This window comes from Zosterops lateralis (genome assembly GCF_965231275.1).
Source record: "Zosterops lateralis genome assembly, chromosome: 4".
Lineage (NCBI taxonomy): Eukaryota > Metazoa > Chordata > Aves > Passeriformes > Zosteropidae > Zosterops > Zosterops lateralis.
The window spans coordinates 2,767,036-2,789,465 of NC_139765.1; the positions used below are offsets into that span (position 1 = coordinate 2,767,036).

Below are 22,430 nucleotides of genomic sequence, written 5' to 3' on the forward strand. Positions count from 1 at the left end.
AATAAATAAACCTCCAAGCCTCTTCTCTGGCTTTTTAACAGAAACCATGACAAATGTTAATGTAACACTAAAGATAAAAACCAAAGGAGCTAGAGAGTAAAGCAGAGCAGGAAGTCTTTCAAGATATTGAAGGTATTTGGAGATCTTTTAAAGTCTTGTCTCTTCTCCTTTAGTAATTTACTAATTATGTGAGTTATGACCAAAACCCCAGACACTGAGTACATCCTTGTGAACATAAATTGCATTCACTGTGAGCTCAGCTAACAGAAACAACCTCAGACTCTGCACTAATCTACAGAAGTAATCCACAGGCAGGAATTAAAAGATCTCAACTGATAGAACACAACATTCCAGATCCCAGAACAGCATTCTCAAAGGAAAAAGACATCCTTGAGGAATCACACATTAAAAGCCTCTCAGTAGCAGCCCACCGAGGAGATAAAGCATTTATTTAAGTGGATTGTGTCAGCTTTATTTTTAAAAAATGCATCCTGCAGTCAAGAATGATGACACACTTAGTTATCAGTAAATTTTAGGCACCTGTTACTCAGATTCTCAAGTGAAATAGCTCAACCCTCACTAGTAAATAAGCAGAACTCTGTCTCAGTAGTAAATAAGTAGAATTAAGCCCTTACTGTGTTTAGTTCCCCCTGCTGAAAGTACTTCAATGAAATAGAGGCCATACATTATTCATCTTCAGAGAAGAAAAAATTTGGCAAGAATACATTCTTGGGAGAAAACTAAACTTTGGTACAGAACTGTGACTGATGGAGACCAAAGTGAACTGGTGCTCACAGCAGGAGGGAAAAAAAAGAGCTGAAATAAGCACAAGCTATAGGTTAAAAAAAAATCCAGTATACCTTTAGTACATCTTGTTTGCTTCTCTCCACTTTGTCTTGCAATTTCTTGAGCTGTTCAGGATTCAGTGCTGGGTCAGCTTTGCTATTTGTTTCTCTGGAAATGGCCAGTTTCTCCTCCTTGCAGGCAGCATGGTAAGCTTTCTTTGCAGCTTCCACCTACAAAGGAGATTTGAGTCTTTGCATCTGGAACAGTCTACAGCAACCATAAAACTTTAGCCATAAAATCATGTTGCAATGCAATGAAGGAATGGTCAGGCTTTGTTTCAGGATGGTTTTGGTTTGTTTTTTTTTTTTTTGGGGGGGGGGAGGTTCAGGTTGGTGGTATTTCTTTTTTGTTTGTTTTCATTTAGGCCAAAGAATGAACAACACATAAGAATCAACATAAAGAAATTATCGGAATTATTCTTTCACCATACAAGAAATGTCACTCATACAGCTTAGAGAAGTGTTGAACAGACTTAATAAAAGGTTTACAAAAGTCCCCACCTAAACACTTTTCCCTCATGCCCATGCTCACCTACTCCCCCTTCTTCTACCAACCTGTTATTTAAGAATAATGTTATATGAGAGGGGAAAAAAACCCACAAACCCACATTTTCCCCTCATTTATTTGAGTAATTAGTAACTTTCAGATACTAAAAGTTACTAATCAGATACTCTTAAAATGTTAACTTAAATTGCACTTTTTCCAGATTTTCACTGAGCTCACCAAGATTAGGAGAGACCAAGAGAAAAATATTTCTTTTCAGAAGAGGACAGAAAGCAAGAGATCTTTAAGAGAAAGGAGGGTCCAGCAGAAAGAACAGGGAGTTTACTCCCTTATAGAGATTTGAAACATTAGTATATTATAACACAGGATAACTAATACATAATCTACTGCTGTACCTCTTTCAGCTTTTTTGCCCAGGGTTTCTGAGCTTTCCTAAATCCATCTTCTGCTTCTTTGGTTTCCTTAAATCCTCCCATCATTTGCTTATGAAAGGCTTCCTTCTGCCAGTTCTTGATTTTTTCAAAATCTTCATTCATCAGTGAACCTTTTACTTCTAGATGTAGTTCACTCACTTTTTCAGCTTCTGACATAAAAGCACACCAAGCCCTTTCTACTGTTCCATACTGTGGGCCTAAACACAACAAAAAGTGTCATTCTCAGTAACCATCACCCACATGGAACTTCAATTCCCAAGAAACTACCTGAAACTATTGACTTATATTCACTTGCAAACAGAGATGTTGACACAAACCTAGAAAAGGGAACAATTTTCTTTTCATATAAATGTAGAGTATTACAAACTTTTAAGCCAGAAAAAAAAATTAAAAATTCATTTAGCTTGGAGTCCTTACCCCTGTACCACAATTCTCAGTATTCCACATGTGAGCTCCCCTTTGAACTGCCTTCAGTTTCTCAACATATTTTTTGAAGGAAGGACAAAACTATTGCAGAATATATTAAATAGCACCAGCTTAGCCTTCCATGAGAGCAATGCCTAGGTCTGTAATTACTAGTCTTTCCCCCACAGTCACTGCCCCCTTGTAATTCAGAATCCCTTTTCAATCTGTACTGGTAATTATCTGGAAACAGACAGTTCTCTAGAACATAACTCAGTACTAGAGGCAAGATTCATCTGCTTCTGCAAGAAACAAGGGAACTTGCAAAAGAGCAGGACTTTGCTTGGTCAGGTTTTTATTAAAAAAAAGCTTGGTCATTTGTCACATCACTGAGCCTCTTGCAAAGACTCCCTCAGAGGCTAAAAACAAACTGGATATTTCTACTTGGTACTTACCAAAACAAAGATACACAGAAACATTTTTTTTTCCGTTTGAGAAAGTTGTCAGAGTTCAAACTCAGCATTACCTTTCTCCACGAGCTGCTTCCACCTTTTAGCCCATTCTGTGAGCTGCTGAGCATAGACCTTCTCTATCCGTGCCCGTTCATGAATACAATTCATGAGGTCATTGCAAAGCCTGTGCCCATCATCAATTCGTTTCACTGTCCTCTTGTAATTCCCAACCTGCCAAGAGACAAAGGCTTAATTTCTGCTTGGAAACCAGGTAAATCTCTAATTCACATAAATGCTATAAACTGAGAGATAATACAGCATGAAACAAACAATTATGGAATCATTCATCCATTCATCTTAAACCTTAAATCAATTAATCATAAAACCTAAATGCAATAATACAACAAAGGCCTGTACAAGTTCCCCTGTAAAAAAAGTTGTTAATGTTAAAAGTGAAAGCTTTATTATATTTTTTTAAGTCTGCAATGTAATTATGGGCAGTCACCACAATTGTTCTGCATTGCTATTTCTTGGTAATGTTCTAGATAGTAGAGAAAATTAAGAGAAATAAGAGAGTATTTCTTTTCTTCTTCAGTGTTTATTATCAAGTACCTAACACCTTAATTTTATGCTGTTTTTAATCTTTCAGGAGTAATAAAACTGCAGAGACATGCAAAGGAGCATTGCAACATCCCTATCAACCATAATAATAGTTTTTAAGAATGCAGCCACTGCTGAGAAACCAGATAGCAATTATTTCCAAAGTACACTCTAGAATTTAATGTGGGAAGATACTGACAGCAATGACACGGAATTACCATACTTAGAATTGTAAATATTAAAGGAAAAAAAAAAAACCAAACCACCCCACAGTTGCTCAATGTACAAGCTACAATAAAATGAGGACATGGAGCAAAATTCACATTATATAAGGAACATCCATTATATAATTAACACTCCCCTTTCAGTCTTGTGCACACACCAACGTGGAACAACAAAATCTAAATGTCTGAAAGGAAAGAAAAGCCTTACACTGAATCCAAGGTCACTCAGCTTGGCTTTTGTAAACATTAAACAAGACCTAAGAACTCAGTTCAGAGAACTTGCAGAGCCTATTAAATATCACAACCAGTTTCTTATCTGCCCAAACCACCTGACTGAAAAACAAAGATTAGCAGCAAGGCAGCAGATTAAATATTCAAACACTGAAAGCATGTTAGTCATTCTTACATTTGAATCATATCTGCTTCACATCTGACATGCAGAAAAACATCCAACTTTTAGGTTCACACTCACTCAGGATTTTGTCAGTAGATGCACATGCAAGCTTGAGAAAAAAGGTGAACAGGGGAATACCCTTAAAAGGGGATTTTATTTTTTTTTTTTAAGAATCAATGACTATATTGATAAATACTGACATATGCTATGTCTTCTCATTAAATCTGGGGAAAAAATAAAATCAAAGCTATCGATGACATGACAAAACCATTTCTCTTAGACAGTGGCTTCAAAGGATCCATCTGAGCACGTTTTTTGGTTTGGGCTGGATCCACTCTAACAGATCAAAGGAATTTAGTTGGCATTTAAGAAAGGCATTAGTTAGCAGTCACTGATTTATCTAAATCATGTAAACACATGCATACACATCCCCCTGGACATTTAAACATGAGCCACAATATAACTGAAGGTAACGAGCTACTAAAGGTAGTCAAAAATGCATCCATGTCAACTGATTGTGTCTATTGCCAAGAAAGCACGAAAAATAACCTTCTATTTTCAGGAAAATTGAAATGGAGAAATAGGCAGTCATACAGACGTAATCAAAGCCTTAAGGGAATTAAATACCTCCAAGAATATCTGCAGTGATTAAAGACAAATCATTCATCTGCTCAAAATTACTCCAGCTGTAGGTTCAGAGTCAAGCAGACTTTGCAAACAGGTTTTGTCAGCTTGGCACAACCACTGAAGCCTTATATTAGCATCAGTTTGTGTCTCCAGTTATGTGCCATGGGATTTATGGCACATATATGTATTATATTAATATTATATTTATTCGTCTGTAGCACGAACATTTCCCTCCATAAATTTCCACTATTAAATTAGCATTTTAAATGCTAATATTGAATAAGAGCTGTCTGCCTGCCTTGTGGTGGTGTATTTGATCCTTTCATTTTTGCATTGTCTGGGCAAACTGGCCAAATTTCAGGTGGTTTCTTTAAAAAATGCATTTTAAGTCATGGACACTGCAATGACATTCCATATTTTAGAGATGTGGAATGTGCAGCCCATCACTGTAGGACACAAGATTTGAGACACAAGGTCCTTAGGCTACAGAGCCAAGTAAAGAGAAAAGAATTCCAGTGCTTATGTGGCCAAGGAACTACTAGATTAACTGTAGATAAGTTAAAACAATAAATGAAAAAACTTAGAAACACGCTCAAGACACCATGAACTCTGAAAAACATGATGTTATACATTGTTTATTCAAGATATTTTCCTCCAATTTCTGAGGTAAATGGCAAACACTCTGCAAGACTTCCCCCTCACCCTTCACAAGAACTATTTGAGCAAATTAAAAATGAAGAATTCTTTTATTCGTAGCAACTGACCAGGAACAACACAAGCAAAAATAAATTCCTGTGTCTCTTTGTTTCAGTCAGAGCCATTTTACATAATGCCTGGCAATTTTCACATTTCTCAACTAGCCCTGTCCACTACATGAAAATACATGATTTTGCTAGCTAGAATAATTTCCTGATCATTCTGAACATTGGGATATTTCCTGATAAACAGACATCAGACAACTAAGACATGAATGAAGTTACGACATGAAGTTATAAGTTTTCACGTCCTAAAAATAAAATATTTGTTTCAGAAGAGTAAATGGCAAGATGACAAACTTTCTTACCATTTCAAGAAGAAAAATAGATTTTTAAAAACTATATCCCACTTTCATTTTAACATTTTAATGTTTCATTTAACATCCCCCTGAAAGAAGTAGTTTATTACTTGAGATCAAATTCAGTTGCTGTTCACCCTTAGTTGTCAGAAACATTTCAAAAGGAAATAACCAAGAGTTTATTTCTTAACAATACCACTATAATGGGCACTTTTTTGATGCAATCAGTTCATTCTGGGGAAATTGTGATTCATAGTTTTGTGTCACTCTCCCTGCCTGTTCTAATTTGAATTAACCATCAATTTTAACTCTTTTATTTTATTTTATTTTATTTTATTTTATTTTATTTTATTTTATTTTATTTGTTAGCAACCCAGAAGGTGGCAAACATTCAGCTACTGCTAAACTCCTGTCAGGTAATTTCATCATAATGTGATAAACATTAGACCACAAATACTTCAGGAGTTTCAAATGCCTGAAGATAGATTTGATGTCAACTCTTTTTCCAAACTTGCAGAGCTTATTCATAGCAAGCCTTTATGAGCTGGAACCATTCAAAAGAAAGTCAACAAGGGTATTTTTGGGGGCAAATACTCCTAGGCACAAAACAAAATAATAAGCTGTAAAGGTTCATAGTCAAACCCACACATACCAATGGCCAACATGGGGACACACACTATTTCCAGCATTCCATTTAACCATGAGGAAAATTTCTTTCCAGCTACGTCAAACGGGAAGTTTCCAAACATTTTGACCAGCATTAACAGCTATAACCACTGTGTGGTTTTTATAAATAAGAATAATTATCTTGGTGCATAATTAGCACGTACAGTCCAAGTGCCTATGAGTACTAGCTCTGAGTAAGTTTAAATTTATGCACATAAATTCACTCCTGGTTACAAGAAAACTCCTGAGGAAGCTCTTAAACACACAAAATCTCAAGCCAAATACACCAGTAAAGCAAAACACTGGCAATATAAATGAAAAATATTCCATGGCTCAAAGTCAGGAGATTTAAAAAATGACTATGTGACAGGAATCTATTATTGCAGAGTCCAAATACTTTTTTTATCCAGAATGTTGCATTTGGGCCTTGCTTTGGTTGGTTGGGGTTTATGTTTTGGGTAGGGGTTTTTTAGTGGCTTGGGGGTTTTTTTTAATGTGGTTAGGAGGGGCAGGGGACAATGACAATGCCAACAGAGGCCAAATTCTATCCATCCATACTACACAGAGGATCAACTTCCACTTTGTGAGGTTGAAAGTCTTATTTATATTGCTAATGGCTTCTCAGCAAATCCTTCAGAATGCAACCAAATCCCTGTGTTCAGCCCTTCAAAATGCACACCAGCTCCTGTCCTCCCAGGGAATCACTCACAGGGCTACAATAACCCCAGCTGCAGGTTGAGCAGCTGCTCAGAGTGACTATTTCTGTTTGGCCAAGTAGGTGTTTTAAACAGCCCTGCAATAAATGGGCTCCACAGTGCTGATGTTAGCAGGAAGTCAGGGAGATAAGGAGCACACCAGGGGATAAGGAGCACACACACAGTCTGAGGGACCAAGAGCTCATTTTAAATAAGTGCCTCCACAGGCAGGGGAGCTGCTTCTTTTGATGTCTCACCTTGCAAGATATGCATAACACTTCCACTTTGATCTCTAGGAACACTCACTCACTGGCTTTCTTACCTTCACAGGTATGTAACTGAACAAGAGCATTGGGCTCATCCTGCCCAAGGCATTTTTTACTTTTAATACCTCCCTGATAGTGATTACCAAGCATAAGGATGGAGCCTAATAAGCAGAAAGCAAACCTTATGATGCATTTTGTTAATTATTAATATAACAAATTCTTTCATGGGCATTCCAAAACTACTCCAGCAGGACAAGGCCAATAGGTCTCATGCCCACTTTTCATATTTAACTAAAAGCAACACAACATTGGAACTAACCAATTTTGTCTGCTTTTGGATGCAGAAAATGCCCTAAATGATTATGATGCATTTACAGCAGTCATGCAAATGCTCAGACTCCCTATGATAGACAAGAAAGAAATAAAAAAGCTTTCAAATTTTACATTTTCCACTTTCCCTTGGAAAACCTGCTGCCACCCTGCTTCAGGCTATCAGCACCAACCTTTGATTACCCAAAGCTAAGCACATCCTTGTCAGGTAAGTGTCACAGATGAAGGAATTCCCTCCTGGAGCACATCAACAGGATTCCTCAGTCTCCGGGATTTCTGCACCCAGAGGGAGTTATGAGCTTAACCAGACACATCCAGGTATATTGAGGCTTGACAGAAAAATATATTAGGAGAGCAAAACTTTCATTTCTTAGGTGATTTAAGACATTACTACTACTGAAACTTTGATGAAATCCTCCACTGCTGTTGTGGGAATTACCCTTCAGAAAGTCTTTTCTTAGTACTTTACAATTCTTTGTTCTCTAAGCAATCTGTTTTAAAATATGTACAAAATTCTCTGACCCCTAAAGTACTTTTATTGACTAACCATCTGAAGAAATTGAGGAAAAGAGAAGGATTTGTTCTAAAAAGATCTGTCATCCTGCTAGAAGACAAAAAGCCTTAAAGTAATATCTTGGGTTTATCAAATATGAAAAAAAAAACCCCTTTAATTTAATTATGAAAGCTGCTGCTATTTCTTTGGCACACTGAACAAACATTTATAATTCTGAAAGCCTGGTTTTTTTCATTCATATCAGCTGTCCTGATACAAGATACTCCCCCTGCCTAAGCCTTGACCTACCCACATTTTTTGACTGCCACATCTACAGTAACCCATCACCATGAACACAAATCCAAACAGCAACTTCTCCAATTCCCTTTCAACAAGACAATCATTTCCCAACCACAAACCAGAACCTGATAACAATATCTGTGCTGTAATAAAAAAAAAAAAAATACTAACCTTTAGAGGAAACAAGTTATTGTCCATATTTTATTTCCAGCACTGAACTTACCTCTCAGTGCTGGAACTGGAAATTTCCATGAACAATATTGAAGTAGCAACTTAATAAAATAAAAAAAGCTTAACAGATGAAGTAACCTGCACTGAACTGCTCCATGGACAGTCTGAATATATGCAAGGTTAGAGTAGTAAATCTACTACCAGGCAACTACAGACTCTAGATTCACATTTTTTAGTAAGAAAACATGAGCAAAAAAAAAATTAAAACTTTTTAAAGTAATTTTAGTAAATTTTAAAATTTACTAAAAATTTAGTAAGCAAAGGCAGTGACAGTTCCAAAAGAAACCAAAGTCTTCTGGAGTCAGAAAACTGATAAAGAACGGAGTGTTTCGTGTCCTAACGACAATGAAATTTCTGTCAACAGCAATGGCAAGAGCTTTGAAGTTCACTTTATCAACATTTTATTAGGTACAGTTCTCATCAGCTCAACAGAACAACCAACTCTCAACAACTAACAGTGTTTTAATTTCAATAGATACAGAGTGAGCAAAAACCAGCTTTCACAGTCAGTTTTTCAGACAGGTCCCATAGCAGCCACCTCACTCTTTCCTAAATGCATTTAAGAAGAAGCTTTGCAGCACAGTTCAAAGGTTAATAAATCTGAGCTATTTTGGAGTGCAAGAGAACAAACTGGAAAGCTCACCCTGACAGACTGCCACTGCTGTGGGTCCACAGAAGTGTCCACCTCTTGTCCACAGTCAAGCTCAAATACATTTAAAACAAAGAAAAAACTTACTGTGTTCAAAAATTTCGAAATGCCTCTAACAAGAGTATAAATGTCAGAATCTGTAGTAACAAAACAACTTCTAAATTGATTAGGAGTTCTTTACTTGCTGTGACCTGAGGCATGAAGCACTCAGCTGGCATTCCAGAGGCACCACATCTTTTCTAATCAAATCAAACAAAAACACATTGATCAAACCTGTTTAACCCTTTCGAGAAAGATTAAGACCAGAATTCAAAGTTGCAGAAACAAAACAACAGAACATATTAAAAGGATGGGGTTTAAACTTAATAGGAGTCAAATTTAAATTTGAATAGATGACTCCAAACCAGAAATATCATGGAATGGCTTGGGTTGGAAGGGAACACAAAGATCATGTTGTTCCAACCCCCAGCCATGGGCAGGGACACCTTCCACTGTCCCAGGTTGCTCAGAGCCCCATCCAACCTGGCCTTGGACATTCCAGGGATGGGGCAGCCACAGCTGCTCTGGGAAACCTGTGCCAGGGCCTCACCACCCTCACAGGGAACAATTTCTTCCCAATATCCAATCTAACCCTGCTCTCTGTCAGTGTGAAGCCATTGCCCCTTGTCCTGTCACTCCAGGCCCTAGTCAAGAGTTTCTCTCCATCTTTCCTGTGGGTTCCCTTCAGGCACTGCAAGGCCACAGTGAGGTCACCCCAAAGGCTGAACAATCCCAATTCCCTCAGCCTTTCCTCCCAGCAGAGCTGCTCCATCTCTCTGATGCCCTTGGTGTCCCTGCTCTGGCCTGGCTGCAGCAGCTCCCTGTCCTTGCTGTGCTGGGATCCCAGGGCTGGAGGCAGAGGGGCAGAATCCCCCTCCCCTGCTGCCCTGGGGCTCTGGGTCCAGCACACAGGGCTGGGCAGGCCCAGCTTCACCCACAGCACCCCCAAGTCCTTCTGCCAGAGCTGCTCCCTCTGCTCATCCCCACCTGGATCCATCCCACACAGGGATGTGCCCAACACAGGTGCAGCACCAGCTCTCGGTCTGGTTAAATAAACCTCATGAGATTCCCATGGGTCACTGCTCGTGCTTGTCCATGTCCCTGTGGATTGTCACTGCACCCTCAGCTTGGTGTCATCTGCAAAGCTGCTGAGGGTGCCCTGGATCCCTCTATGCCATTGATGAAGATATTAACTAACACTGGTCCCAGTATGGACCCCTGAGAGACACCACTTGTAACTGATGTCCATTGGGATTTTGAGCCACTGACTGCTTCCCTCTGGATGCAACCACCCAAGTAATTCCTTTTTGATCCAGCAATTCACTCACAGAATCCACACCTCCCCAGTTTGGAGAGAAGGATGTTTTGAGGGACCATGTCAAAGGCTTTATAGCAAGTCACATAAATGACACATTTCTCCTTCTCTTGTTCACTGACAGAGCCACTCCACTGGAAAAGGCCCAAGGCTTGTGTCGTGCAAGATTTGCCCTTGGTTGTCTCAAATCATCTCCCTGTCCTCCTTGAGCCTCATCAGAGCTTCTGAGAGAGTCTGTCCTCTGAACTTCCCAGGCACAGTGGTGGGTTTGACAGCTCAGTCATTCCCAGGGTCCTCCTTCCTACCTCTTTAAAGACAGGTACAATGTTTCACTCTTTCCTGTTACCTGGAATTTCACCTGATTGTCGTGTTTAACAACAAAGAACAATCTTTGTGGTTATACATCAAAAAAGAGAGAGCACAGAAAACTCTATAAGGAAACCAGCTGATTGCTATACCAAAGTCTAACATACCCTTATTCAAGGATAAAGAAAGGTAAGCTCATGAATTATACATTACTTACATTGCTTATGAAACAGACTGCAGTCCTGACCTTTTAGAAAGAATACACAGACAAGTCCAAGGAAACAGATTTAAGTAGTAGTGTTTATAAAATGATGTAAAGTAAGTCACCAACAGCACAAACACAAATAAGCCACCTAGAATAAGCATCAAATACATTTAAACAAACCTTCATGAAGGCCCTTATTTAAGGTAATTGCCATTTTCTGATCATCCTTTATTGGATTTAATTCTTTGAGTTCAAATTTATCCAAACATAATCATCCTAGTTTACAGAAAATTTCATTCCTATTCACTCAGTTCTTATGCTTCCAGACATGATTATTTGATGGAAGAAAACAGCTTGGTACAGAAGAGCCAGCCAGAAATCATCTTCAACTGCCAAGTTACATGATGCCCAACACACATCAAAATATCCTTTTTGGTCCAGAATTCTTTTTTCCTGCCTGCCTCCTTATTTTATTTTGAAACACTTCTAGCAAGGAAGCCTGCTCAGGAAGTTGCCTCAGCATGGAACAAGCCACACACAAAAAAAAAAAAAAAAAAAAAAAAAAAAAAAAAAAAAAAAAGAGGTTGGAAGGACCCTCTGGAGATCATGTAGCCCAATCCTCTACTCAAAGCAGGTGTGATAGCTCAGATTGCTCAGGATCACAAGCAGTTGACACCTCCAAGAGCAGAAATTCCCTGTGTCCTCCTTCCTACCCCTTTTAAAGACAGGTACAATGTTTCACTCTTTCCTGTCACCTGGAATTTCACCTGATTGCCATGTTTAACAACAAAGAACAATCTTTGTGGTTTTACATCAAATGGTCCCACAGCCTGTCTGTGGTCATCCTACAGTGTACTCCTACAACAAAGGGAGTCAAGGCTTAAAACACTGATTTTTAAAGAACTTTTTATAAATAAGACAGACATATTTAACATAATAGTAAATATGTCTCCCTGGAAAACTGTACCTATCTACTGAACAGAACCTCACTAGCATTAGGCCTTTTCTAAAATATATTGAAAAAAACAATGGGAGATCTGCATCAAAATATGATATGCTGTCACCACAAAGAGCACAGTTTAGTGGTCTAGAAAAGCTGACATTTCAAAGGAAGTACAACATCAGGTCACCAAAACCAAGATAACAAATTCAGGCAGGTTCCCCCAGAGCTGTTTTCATGTTTGCTGTAGTTCAAACTCAAAAGAGCTCTCTCTCAAATGGGAGAAGTTTGTCCTACAGAATACAGGTAATTTGGACAGTGCACTTACCTTCAATTGTGTCAGTTTTGACACTGCCAAACCTTTCCTTTTACTCGAAGAAAAAGACTTGTTTTTGTAAAAGTATTTCTGCTTTGGGAAGTTTCTTTTCTTTAGAGCTTAAATTATCCCAGCACCTGAAAGTCTCTGTCAGATTCGGGCAGCACAAATTGCTGATATTACAAAGTGCTTTATATTATCTCTCTGTATGTATGCTTTTACACTGAGATAAGAATAATTTGTCTCAAAAAAATTTATATTTATATCCAGATACAAACAGAAGAGAGGCAATACATCCACACAGTATCTTACTTTTGTAATTTATGTATATTTACAGTAGCTCGGAACAGTTACTTCAGATTTAACACTGATCATTTTGAAAGCTACTCATACATTACCTTCCTTGACAATAAAAACTGAAAAAGGTTTAATTCTGAATTCCATACCCTACTTTGAATTCTATTCATCCTACAAGTGGATGATCCTCAAGCTTGTGCCCATTAAAGCCCTCAACAAAAAATAGGTCAAAATCCAGAAGGTAATTTTTACCCTGAAGTCTATTTCTGCAGATCACAATAACCAATGTTTCTTGTATTGCAACTCTCTCCACAATTTACAGTGCACAGAAATCAGATTTGCTACAATACAAATAAAAAAATAAAATCAAAATATTGAATGAAACATTTGGATTACCTCCCAGAAGCTATCACTAGAAACTTCTACTCCAACGGAATCATCGTATGAGCCAGACATTGCTGTGTATGAAGAGCTTGTAAGTATTCAGAGCTTAAACACCTTCAGAATCTGTAAAAACAGAAAAAAAAACCATTAATGAGCATTATTAATGAAGTAGAGTTAAGAAAAAAATTATGTTGAGGAACTTCATTCAATATTTCAATATCTAGAAATGCCAAATAAAAACAAATAACCACACAGGGCATTTTTGGAACAGAAAACTTCTACCACACAGTTTGTGCCTCTCATCATTGGTTGTCCAGAAAACACTCAATGCATCTGCTTATATCATATTTCACTAGACTCTCGAGTTTATTTAGTGATAAAATGTCCTATCACAACCAAAAGAAAAGATGGAGCAGTGAGATGTTTACTCATTAACTACTCCACTTTCAAAGCATTCCGTGGAGACAATCAGTCGACCTTTTGCTTCTGCAGCAATAACCTGCACTGATTCCTATCTCTTTTCCACTAGAAATGTGTTATTCAATGAAACCCAGCAGAAATATTTAAGGCCAGAAGTCGTTGATTTCAAGAAAAATAAATGTCTTCTTGTCACTGTTCTATTTTAGCAAAACAAACAGAAAACCTATCAGCTCTGAATTCTCAGCTTTATTAGAAATACGTCATTACTTTAACAATTCAGGCATTTCCACTTTTATAGACACAGCTGCAAGGAAGACAAATACAACCTTATCCTCACTGAAGGAGATGACTTTATAAATCAATGGGTATAAAAAAAGGTTAGGGTTACCCTAAGATAACAAGTAAGATTAACATAAAAAACATTACTGAGACAAAAAACTTGCATTGACAAATGTGCAGTTTGTGGGCCAGAGGTAGGAAAGAAAACAGCTGCCTCCCAAAACACACACACAGAGATCCCTGAGTGATCTCTGCAGATATTTCACCAGGTTCTCCTGTCTGGATGTCTCCTGCCAAGTTTATCTATAACTACTACCAGGAATACACACAGGTAAACAGATTTTACCATCCTTTGTGGGATGGATACTTTTATCAGTAGACTGTAAGTTGAATGTTCCTCTCTTTTTATTTTTGCCTTGCCAATCTTGCTTCCATTAAAGCACCTTTAAAAGGGGGTAGAAAAAGCCTCCAAACCTGACCTTGCTGCCCAGTGATTATGACAAGCTGATGAGAGAAATGGCACTGAAAGCCTCCCAGGCAAGGAGAATTCAACACTAAATCAGCATTTCTGGGACACACTGAAAATAACAGTGCCATAAGGGCAGGCATTTGTCCATAACAGAGCCCAGCTACTGAAACAAAACAGTTCATTGGATAGTTGCAGCAAAAATATAACAAAATTAGTCTGGCTGTAGTTACATTACAAGATGTTTCTCCTTATCAGTTTTGCACCCAATTCATTTACGTAATGCAATTCACAAAAAGCTTACATAACCTTAACGCTGAATATGGAACTAAAAACCACAACAGGAACATCGATTGTTGGAATTTTATTTTTAAAAACAGCCAAAATATAAGAAAGGCTCTGCAAAATGGCAAGTTAGAAAGGAAAATCATATAGGCTAATTATTTTTACATATTAGTGTAACAATCTTTAAATTATGTTATTAGTGATTACAAAAAAAAACCAAACAAAACAAAACAGGCTTTTCTACCTGTGCTTTTACTGAGCTAAGAGGGTAAAGTTTGAACACCATTCAATTGTGAATTTCTCTAGCAGCACATCTTTACAAGGAATGTGTTCTTTCCAGATAAATTTTGCCCCTTGCAATTTTTACAAGACATCAAGGTAAGCAAAGATCCCATTTGTACTTGCATTTTTTCACATCCTTTTTTAGACAGCTATAAGCAGCATGAGGAAGAAACCAAAGTGCAAGAAGCTTTGCAACTAGCTGGACTAATTAATAAGAAAATAGTTTAAAATTAAACAGGCAGCTATGCCATGCAGAACGAGGAAGGAATGAGGTTCCCAAGGTCGTTGGGAAGGGTTAGGGACATTTTTCTGCACTACACCCAGATCTTTCAAACAAAGTGCTCACTGCCATTGAGAAGAAATCTGGCAGACAGCTGTAGAGCTCAGCATCTTGGAAAAAGAAACCCTGAGGTAATAAACTTAAAGGAAAGTTTCAGCCCATCCCATCCAGTCATCCCCACTCTCCCAAACCACACTAGCAGCATTTTTCCCCTCCAATTACAGGTAAAAAAGAAAATAAAAGTGTACTCAAGTAATAATAGTGTCCACTTACCTTGGACAAAGTGGCTTAAACTAGATCATTCCAACACATTTACTCTGAAAAGTTACATGGAAAGACTGAAGAAGCTCAAACACAGGAACATTTTCTTAAATGAAGGAACAGGTTGTGGTGACTGAGTTTTAAAAAAAGAAAAAACCCTTTTCATTCCTCCTCAACTAGAACTACATAATACATGGAGTTATCCCTTTTTTTCCATAGAAGCATGAAAACTATCAGCACTCAGGAAATACTGAGGGAATTAAGGTTTTAATACGCCAAATACTACGCTGTGAGAAAGTATGAGCAAGCGTATTTAGGCAAATATTGTGAAGTCATGGCAACAACTGGTACAGAAAAACACTATTTTTACAGCCCTACTTAAAAATAAACTGTATACTGAGATAGGAACATTAAGTGGTGTGAGTCATGCTATCCTCACAAAATAGAATTATTACAGCAGCCAGGCCTTCAGCACATTTTTTGTCAGGGTTTGGTCCTCCCATCCTCCAAGTGAATTTGCAGAGTAAAATTCATTGCACTTTTTGTTTTCCATTTTATTATAAAAGCAAACCTATGAACAACTACAGATGTCATATAAAATCTAGAAAATTTAGATAAATACAACAAGAAAGATGAGCCCTGCGTAGATTTTCCACAAGTGACCACCTGCATCTCACACATTTTGGGGTTTTTTGGTGAGCTGGATTGCAGCAGAACCAATAACTCCATATAGGAAAGCACAGTGCACACACCCACTTCCTATATCCTCACACCACTTTAGCTTCATCCACTCTTTTTCTTCTCATTCCACAACTCCAGAAAAAAATCTCTTTATAGCACCTTTTTCTCATCCACCAACTGTTAAGCAAAGAGTAGCACAGTGCTGTAGCTTCAACCAAAAATAAAAAGCAGCCCAGAGAAAGCCTTACCAGCTCAGAGCCCCTGCTGCCTTTTGTCACAAGCACACTTTAGCCACGAGAGCTTATACAGGCTAAAAATAAACCACAAAGTCCAAGTGCACAAAGTAACTCCATCCTAAACAGCACATACTGTAATAGCCACGGAAATGATGCAAACAAACAAGGCTCCAGGTTCTTGGCCTTGGCTTTTAAGCAGTTCTGGTAAATTAGGATACATTGATCTTTGATACGAGGAAACAGACATTAATAAATAAATGTGGGTTTTTTTTTTTTTTTTTAAGCTTCTTAGGGAACATTCTAGCCATGCTTTATGCTAAAGACCTTGAATTTCTTCCTCACTGCTAGTGCCCCACTGTGTGAAAAGAAGTGTTATAAACATCCTGAGGGCTTGACATACAAGGATTTTATGAAATATTAACTAATAATGAGCAAGCAAGACCTTCAGATACCACACACAAAACCAGCTGAGCACAAGATGCTGCCTTTGCTCTCAAGAAGTTGGTTTTGACATTGCTTTGAAAACAATTTGCAAAATTCCTTTGCTTTGCTCATGTTGAAGTACTTGGGTTCTTTTTTTTTTTTTCTGTGCAACAAATGCGGACTATTAAGTAGCTAAAATAATCCAGTAAAACCGAAGATTTCTCAAAAGGTATTTTTCAACAGGAAGATGCGGAAAACCTTCCAAAGAAATCCTTCAGTTAAACCCCCTCAGGATGTTAATAACAAATAACTTTGATGAACTCTTACTATCAAACAGGTAGGGTTGTTGAAAGTGAGATTCTGACGTTCTGATTTCTTTTGGAAGATTATTTTGAAAATATATTTCACTAGGCTCAAAAAGCATTAAAATGGCATTAAAAAAATAAATCTTATTACAGTCCCATGTACAATGGGCTGCTTTAAAGCATGGTAATCACTAAACTGTGGCCCCAGGTGACAGACTGGTCCAAAACAGAGAAACATCTCAGAACCTTCCAAGCCTGATCAGCCCAGGTTGTTCAGGACTTTTATACTTGAAATCTGCACTTTTCTGTGCAATCTACTCCAGTGATTAACTATCCTCAGGATGACACAGAGAAGAAAATGAATCCATATTTAGAAAACCAAATGGTTGTTGCCATGCATTGTTTCCAAGGACTCCAGAGATGCAAAGCTGAGACAGTCTGTCAGCCTTTGCAAGAGAGAAGCACCTGGTCACATCACCTTTTAAATTTATTTCTGGAATGACAACATTTGTCACCATGGATCTGACTCATCAAGATTCCAGGTTTCATGACTAAGGAGTGAATTACTTACGACTCAACTTCACTTAGCTGCTCCTAAGAACTTTCAGCTATAATATTTTTCCTTATTATTCCCTAAAGTCTCAGGTTTTGTTCTGCACAGAACAGGAAGGAAACAAGACTCTCTTGTACTTTAAGTGCGGTTTGCTACCAAGTGTACCTGCCATAAATATGCTCAAGCTCATATTCTCTGGTTAAATAAAGCAATTTAAGTAAGAGTTTCCAGTTTCTTCAGGGTGGCAATCTGTTTACACAGAAAAAAGTGACATAACTTCTTCAGCAATATTGTGAAATCATGTAACAAAAGCTGTTAAGAATCACAGCTACTGACGCTGCAAAGTCCATAAATTAATATGAAAAGTAAATAGAGGAAAAAAAGAATGCTTTGGTTAACACATACAAGTGACACCAAGAATTCCAGCCCTTGGGTGCAGGGAAGAAATGCATCAAACCATGACTAATTATTGCTACTCAGTGCTGTGAAATCTTCTAATTGCAATCAGTAGACATGGCTGCATTTTATTAACAGAAGTTAGGCCTGAGATTTTTATTAAAGGCAGAGTCTCAAATGGATGACTTGGGCCCAGTTCTTCAATCTCTAAAACAGGGAGAACAGCACCCTCCTCCAAAGAGATTTCAGATAATCCCTTAGTTTCCACAAAGAAAACAACAACAGCAACAAACAGCAGAGAAAAGTCCGTAAAAGGAAATGGAATCGCTATTTCTTGGGGAATTCAGCCTCGATGTTGTAGTTGGCAGAGCCATGCACCAAAAGACTTTTGGAAAGAAGTTGACAGCAACCTATTTGGTGAACCGTGAGCACTAAAGGAAGGAATCTAGGAAATGCAAGCTGATTTCCTACCAGGCACACTCCTCTGACACTGAGAGCAATGCTTACTTCTAGATTTTTTAGTTTGGATAACCAACTTGCCACCTAGAGAGCTCTCAGTTAGCAAATAACATAAAATGGCATTAAAAACCCAAAAAGTTGTCAGTTTATAGTAGTCATTCATAACCCTGAGTAACAAGAGACTCTTTGCAGTTCTCAGTTAAGGAAACCCCCTGAGTCCAAAGCTGCTGGGTCCACCACAACCTCCTTGGTACTGGATTGTATTTCCCATGCCTAAGTGTGTTAAATGTGAATGTGAAACCACTGAAAGTAGCACTCATTCACTGCCCTAAATACACACTCAAGCCATGAGTTTCAGCACACATCAGAAGCTCACTGAAGAGATTAAACTTCTGTGATAATTACCACATGTAAAAAAAAATCCCACATGTAAAAAAATCCCACACAACTCTGGTGAGGAGACAGCCTCTAAAATTAAACTCTTCAGGCACATTAACACTGTGTGATGCAATCTTTACAGCGGATACATTTCACAACGCACAATAAAATGGAATAAGAACAAACCATTTTGGTCATTACTGATTATTTTATTAAACAAATGAAACTTAAAATTACAAATCTGAGTAACACATGGCACAGAAGTATTCCTGAAACATCAGGCAACAACCCAACATTCTCAAAAAGACTCTCAGCCTGCACATTTTGTTTTATCCGTGTACAAATAGTGCCACACTCTAAAGAAGACTGGCAGAGCTCTGGAGTGAGCAGCTCTTATCTCCTGCCCTCCTTCCCCATAATTAGTGCCCAGACATGCTGGTTAAACATGTTGCTGTCACACATTCTGGTTTTTTGCACATTCACCACCCAACCATCCCTAGGAACGCCACTTGCTGCCAGCACAGCCTCCTCCTGCGTTTTTCCAACTAACCAGGAGATACCTGAAATAGCACGACACTGACTTAAGGGAAAAAAAAAAAATATTTTTTATTCTCAGCATAAGCCAATGTGTGTAGGTGTGTTATTTCAGTTGTGCAATTTTTGTTCTCACCAGGGAAGCTATTAATTGCCTTCAGAGGCTTTGCAGAGGTTTCTATTTAAAGTTAAATAGACACTGACCACAGAAATTATTAACGCTGCAAAATACATGTTTTAAATGCATAGATACACCAGCTAAAATGCAAAGTTGATGAAGTGATGTGGGGAGATATAATTATATATAAATAACATATATATATATATATATATATATATATATATATATATATATATAATATTTGCATCTATTTAAAACAAACCTTAACATTTTCAGACTATATGTATTTTTTTTAATCTGGAGGTATGAAGGAAAAATCCACATTAATGTTTTCTTCACTGCAAGGAAAGAAGTGCATAAAACCTGGCTTTGAGTAAATTTTGCCAGAAAACCAGCTGAAGAAGTCAGGAATATTTGTCAATTAAAATAATATTAAAAAATATACTTTGATTTTTCACATCGGATGTTTTCTACTGCTTAGGATCAAGTGATTAAAATGATAAAGTGCAGGAAGAACCTTGATTTAATCACAAATATTCACTTTTGTAATGCCTCTGACATCACACATTAATTCATATATCCTGTCAAAGTCTCCCAAGATAAAATTAACCACCATATCTTGGCATCTTTCCTAAATAAATAAAATGGAGATAAACATGCCTTTAGGTTTGTTTCAAAAGAAACATGAAGGGGGCAAAAGACCACACGTCTTCAACTTGCAAATTCCACTTGGTAAGCATTTAGATAGCAAGAAATCTTTTAAATGTCCAGATATTTTTGAAATACATAATTGACCCTTTATCTAGTTGAATTAGATAGCTTGTTATATACACTTATAATGAAAACTTCTTTTCATAAAATGTCAAGGGAAATATTTAAAGCATATACACTTCATATTTAGTTTCAGGAGAATTTTACAACCGTGTAAAATCAAGGGCAGGGCAGAGGAGTGACACTGATGGATTCTCCAGGAGAGAAACTATGAAACAGCTTTTTTTTTTTTACAGCTGCACTGACAAAGCAGTTGCAGAGAGAAGTGACATGCACGCAACTGTTCTAAAATGGCATTTAATTAAGAAGCAAAATAGAATATTACAAGAAGCAACTGCCTCAGACATCAAAACTTACTTATGTGACCACCCAGCATGAACACTGCTCTACTTCAAAACAGAAAAGGACATAAATAAAAAGCAATACAATAACCATTCTAGAAACAGATGCCTGTTGTGGCCAGCAGGCTGTATCAGCCCAGAACCATCACTTCAAACAAGACAAACATGCTCTTTTACATTCAAACAAACATTGCAAAGCATCACACTCAGCCAAAAATACTTTTGTATCAGCTGTATCATGGCAGAATACATTTTAGTAGGAAAAAAAAAGCAACTATGACAATTGTTTGGAAAGTCATTCCACATTCTGTTTACGAGCTATTTACCTGTGAAGGCAACGCCTTAATTCACTTGAATTTTTTTCCATCTATGGAGCATAACTGCACAGATAAATAACCACAGTACCTGCACAGCACTGCCTGACCTCCATTTCCACCAACACAATTCTCTCATCAGCGTGTGCTTTAGCACTTCCTGTAGGCTGATGAAAACCTTGTACCTCAAGCTAATGTCTTTTTTCCCCCCTGCTCCACACTGCAGCACTCAAAATAACACAGGGTTTATCAGTCATAATGTGATTCTTTATAGCTGTAAAGCTGAGTATTTGGTGTACTATAACCTTTAATAAAGACCCATTTTAAAGGAATGTATTTTTAATCACACAACTGGCTTCAGTGGAGGAGAGTGTTTTTAAACATCTCGGTGAAACACGTAGGCACAACTCTGCAGATGCGTCACTTAGGAAACAGATGTGTTGTGTCAGTGGTTCATAGTCAAGAGCTGTACTTTTCCATCTCAGGAAATACAGGGCTGTGATATTAATTAATGAAATACTGACGTGCACCGAATAGATCTAAACCCTTAAATGAAGGTGAAATAGGGCTGTCTTCCCAAATCTGAAGGTTGCACTGAGGAGCTGCTGTTCTTTACTTCAGGAGAGAACAAATTCAAACACCTCACTCAAACCAAATTTAGCCCTGGTCTTTAGCACAGACTTGTTTCCAAAGCCTAAAATCACTGTTAGAGACTAAATCTGTGCATTAACAACATGTTATGCTTATCTTAGAGAGATAGAGATGACTATGATTGGCAAAAACCAGGAGGGCTGATGGGGCAGGGGAAGCTGCATGGGTGAACCCAGGAAAATCTGTGCACTCCTCAAGTACTAGTGAATTTTTCTGTCACTTTCTGGAGATATAAATAAAAGGAAAAGGGGAAGTGATGATTTCCCTTCCATGGATAAAGAGAAAGCACAAAGAATAACAGACTTTCCTACAGAGTGTCTCAGGCAGACATTGCTGAAGGTGACAGAGAAGACCCCCAGACACAGTAAAATAACAGACCACAACGTGCTCATGTTATATTTGATATTAACAGCACAGAGACATCACATTTCCACACAAAACTCCTTGGAGATGAATGGATTATTCTCTAGTAAGCAAACCCAGCAATTTTCTAGGCTAGGTCCTGTAACACCAGAAATTATTTGCTAATTTAACTTTTGCTCAAGGGACAGCCAAAGCCAGGAGAACTGTACCCCAGGACTTGTACCCTAAAGCAGAAATTCAATGACCACGTCCATAATTGCTGGTTTAGATCAAAGCTGTGAAAAGGCTCTAAACAGTAGGTTCCATAATTACCAATTCTTTCTGCAGGCATTATCCCCTCACTGCCACAGTCCTGCTGACAAAAAGCAGGTCAAATCATCATGAAACATTCCTCGACTCTCAAAATACACTGAGGGATAGTTCAGTATTAGCGGAAAACACCATCGATGTAAAAACTGCTAAGGAACTGCCTTACAATTTAAAATCAACATTTTTCAGCCATGATCATCATCAGATTATGCACCCTTTCATCAGTTTCATTTCTGGAACTGATATAAAATGTACAGACCTCTGCAGAATACAATTCATAAATGTAAAAAGTAAACAACCAGAGGCACATTTAACTTCAACTATCCTTCTTTTACAGTAAGTTAAATAACTAA

The 22,430-nt window shown here is 37.8% G+C and overlaps 2 protein-coding genes across 9 annotated transcripts in view; one reads left to right on the forward strand and one right to left on the reverse strand.

Moving 5' to 3' along the window:
• TSPO (translocator protein) overlaps nucleotides 1-22,430 on the forward strand; it is a 122,580-nt gene that overhangs the window by 27,487 nt on the left and 72,663 nt on the right. The window lies entirely within an intron of this gene.
• PACSIN2 (protein kinase C and casein kinase substrate in neurons 2) overlaps nucleotides 1-22,430 on the reverse strand; it is a 49,493-nt gene that overhangs the window by 10,527 nt on the left and 16,536 nt on the right. For 5 of the 8 annotated variants that reach the window (XM_083859313.1, XM_083859312.1, XM_083859307.1 and 2 more), the window contains 4 exons: nucleotides 12,982-13,092; nucleotides 2,713-2,869; nucleotides 1,746-1,981; nucleotides 861-1,016 (listed from right to left, as the gene is read on the reverse strand). In XM_083859313.1, the coding sequence (XP_083715439.1) occupies nucleotides 861-1,016; nucleotides 1,746-1,981; nucleotides 2,713-2,869; nucleotides 12,982-13,041 (609 nt within the window). In that variant the 5' untranslated portion in view covers nucleotides 13,042-13,092. Of the gene's footprint in view, nucleotides 1-860; nucleotides 1,017-1,745; nucleotides 1,982-2,712; nucleotides 2,870-3,524; nucleotides 3,642-12,981; nucleotides 13,093-15,254; nucleotides 15,276-16,171; nucleotides 16,274-22,430 lie in introns of those variants that run through there. The other 3 variants (XM_083859310.1, XM_083859311.1, XM_083859314.1) reach the window with 3 other exon arrangements.